The 3244-nt window shown below is 55.2% G+C and overlaps 1 protein-coding gene across 1 annotated transcript in view; it reads right to left on the bottom strand.

Annotated features, from left to right (window-relative positions):
* RAB11FIP3 (RAB11 family interacting protein 3 (class II)) overlaps positions 1–3244 on the bottom strand; it is a gene marked incomplete at its 5' end in the record, with an annotated part of 22788 nt that overhangs the window by 13471 nt on the left and 6073 nt on the right. The window contains one exon of the mRNA XM_010079800.1: positions 1630–1764. Within this exon, the coding sequence (XP_010078102.1) occupies positions 1630–1764 (135 nt within the window). The remainder of the gene's footprint in view (positions 1–1629; positions 1765–3244) is intronic.

Raw genomic sequence — 3244 nt, 5'->3', positions numbered from 1 at the left:
AAGAGAGAGGCTGTTTCACGGCAGCTTCGACCTCACCCCAGCCGCGAGCATCCTCCAGAGCAGGTGCCTTCAGGCTTCATCTGCCAGACGTGGTGGGAGGCTGCTTGGCCCAGGTTTTGGTCCACTTTCTGCTGCTCTCTTCACCTCCTTGTCCCCTGCAACTGCTGCTGGGAGCAAAGAGCAGCCACGTCCCGCGTGCTGCACGGAGACACATCTTCCGTCCTCACCGCAGCGGGTGGGCGATGCTCCTGCCGTCGGGTTGGTGCGCAGGGGCTCTTGGAACAGGTTTCCAGCAAATTTGTGCCCGGGAAATTCTGAACACAGACGCAGGAACCATACCTACTCGCCCTGAGCCCAAAGGGGCTATGGAGCTCCCCCCGTGACACCACCGGATGGGAAGCCTCCTCTGGAAATCCCACCCAGCCCGGGAGGCTCACAAGTGTCAGTTCAGGTAAACTGGGTGGAGAAAGCCTGAAATGGAGAGGGGCTACTGGTGCATCCAGGGGAGTCCAGCGTTCTCCTCACTACCTGCACAACCTGAGACCCATCACTGACCCTCAGGGCTCCAAACGCAAAGGAAACTATTTGCCTGAGGAAGATAAAGGGAGAGGCACTTTTTCCACTAAAAAAAACCTAAGGTCAAGCACCCACTTGTTTTCCAGTTCCCTTCCCATAGCTATACACCCCAGGAGAGGTCCCCTGTCACACTGTCCCTGCAGAGGACAGGTAGAGACCAAGAGCATGACCAAAAACTGGGTGTGAAGGAGCACACCAGATGCGAGCAGAATAACTATCATAGAATCAGAATCCCAGAATGGTTTGGGTTGGAAGGGACCTTAAAGCCCATCCAGTGCCACCCCCTGCCATGGGCACGGACACCTCCCACCAGCCCAGGTTGCTCAAAGCCTCATCCAGCCTGGACCATTAATTACCATTAATGCCACCATCGTTCCATGGAGCAGACTGCAAACAGGTCTGAAAACATTTAAAAAACAAATAGAAATCCCTCCCTGCTTGTCAAATCAGCAAGCCCAGACCTCAGACGTTACACTTGAAAACTCATGAAGTTCCTGTGCAAAGGAACCATCACTTCTGCCCGGCTCGTGGTGGCACAACGGCGGGCAGGCAGCGGGTGAAGCTGGGTGACACACGGTTTGACCGCGGCAAAGCAAGCGCCTGCGGGAGCGGTCCCTGCACCCACCCTTCCAGGACACACCAGCAGCTCCGGTGTGCCTCCGTGCCGGGCACTATCGGCCAGAAGAGCTGGCAGGCTTTTCTCGGTGACAGAAATACTGTACACGACCAGCTCAGGGCTCCAGGTCCTGCTGCGAGGACTCGGAGCGTGAGAAGCACCCACCGCTCGGCAGGACATGCAAAGAGGCTGCCCGGCGCGGAAGGGAAGACTCTCATCGTCTGCCAGCCTCTGTGGCTCACATTGAAGAAACCCTCTGCTCACCCTCTGTAATTATTACACCTTTTACCACCCGGAGAGGCTCACCGTGTTGAAATTAATCCCCTTTTGCAACCAGGAATCGAACAACGCAGCAGCAAAGGAAAGCTGTGCGAGACTGGGAGAGTCTTCCCTTCCAGCCCGTCGTTCCCACCGCTGCCGTGGCCACACGCAATTACCTATTCATTTCAAGATCATTCAGGCGAGCGGAAAGATCCTCGAGGCGGTTGATTTGTTTGTGGCACTGGCTACAGTAAAACTCAAAAGCTTCATCTGCGATAATGCTGTGCAGTTTCGCAGCGAGCGGATTGGTGCTAGAGAAATCACAAGGGTCATTTCAACAGGACAGAACGGACAGGGCTGAGCCTCGCCCGTGGCTTCCACAAGCTGAGCCTACGTTCGGGCAAGGGGAGCTTTTGGGGTGAGGCACAAGACTTGCAATCATAAACTTCTGGGCAGTTTGGGTCACCCCCCACTTCCGTTTTAGAAGCCAAATCGCAGTCAGGATGGAGTTGTTATAGATTAGCAGGAATTCCCTCACCCTCCTCCCAGAGACCTACACGAGCTTGGCCCGTGTTTCCAAATTCCCATCTGTGGGGACCCCAGCTCCCGCGGAGGACCCCCGAGAGCCCAGGGGAGGTGAGGTGCAAGCTTTCCACAAACCCACACGACTACAGAGTTTATTTTCCCACGTGATTTTCCAATCAACCTGTCTCGGGAGGCTCTAGCAACCTGGATTGCCCCGGTAAATGCAGACCAGACTCCCGCACCCCTGGACCGGGCGCCGCGAGCCAGAGCCCAATCCTTGGGTGGGTTGCACCATTTTGCAGCGGGATGCCTCAAAAACAGAGCAGCTGTGCTGCTGCGGACCCACCGTCAGTAACGCACGGGGTCAGGTTTTCACTGCACAGAGCTTCCCTTGGAAGCTAAGCTCAAAAACGCAGTTTTGATCCACCGGCTGTCTCCTACGGAGGGAAGACGCAGAAGCTGAAGCAGCAGCTTTGCCTCCTTGTGGGGAACATCATTTGGCCAGGGGCCGTGGGGGTCTACAGGACTTTAACGTCCTGGGGAGCTCATGGGTCCCATCAGCTTTTCATTTTCAGCTGCTGATGTGGAAAAGCAGCTGCTGGGGCATTCACCAACACTCGGCAAACCCCTCCTGCCATGGCTTGGGCAGGGCAGAATTTGGGCGATGAATTGCGAACGGCAAAGTCTGCGGAACTTTGGGGCCGAATGTCCACCACCGGTGCTTTCTGCAGGGAAACACGCTTCTGGAAGCCACGGACTTGAATCAGAGAAAGGTTAATAGTGAAAAAACAAAGCAGTTCAATAAGAAAGGCAGGTAAAGGTGTGAGTAAACACAGACAAGCTTAAAACCAACAGGCATCTGAAAGGGCTGGTCAGCCCTGTGACACGGATCCACGAGTCCTGGCCCGGGAGATGCTGAGGGTCCGGGACAGCCCAGGAGGGGTCTCCTGGCTCAGCACCTTTGCATAACCCCTCACTGATGTTTCTGGGTGGCAGTGGGGTGTCAGCAGCCCAGCCACCCCCAGGGCCAGGCCTCGGGGTTTGTGCTGTCTGTACAGTATTTCCAATCCTCCTTAGAACAGGACACCGGACAAGAGTAAAAGCTACATTGCTCATCTCTTCCATTCCTGGAAAAAAAAAATAATTGAAAAACATTTCCCTGATGCTCTAGGGCAGGTTTGAAGCCAGGATTGGACCCAGGATAATCATTATTCACCAGCAGTCCGCCCAGTTGCTCAGGGTTTGTGCAGGGTAGGAGGTGACAGC

Source organism: Pterocles gutturalis, unplaced genomic scaffold (assembly GCF_000699245.1).
Source record: "Pterocles gutturalis isolate BGI_N339 unplaced genomic scaffold, ASM69924v1 scaffold6036, whole genome shotgun sequence".
NCBI lineage: Eukaryota > Metazoa > Chordata > Aves > Pterocliformes > Pteroclidae > Pterocles > Pterocles gutturalis.
Note: the sequence above shows the minus strand (reverse complement) of the source record. Positions and strands in the feature narration are given on the sequence as shown.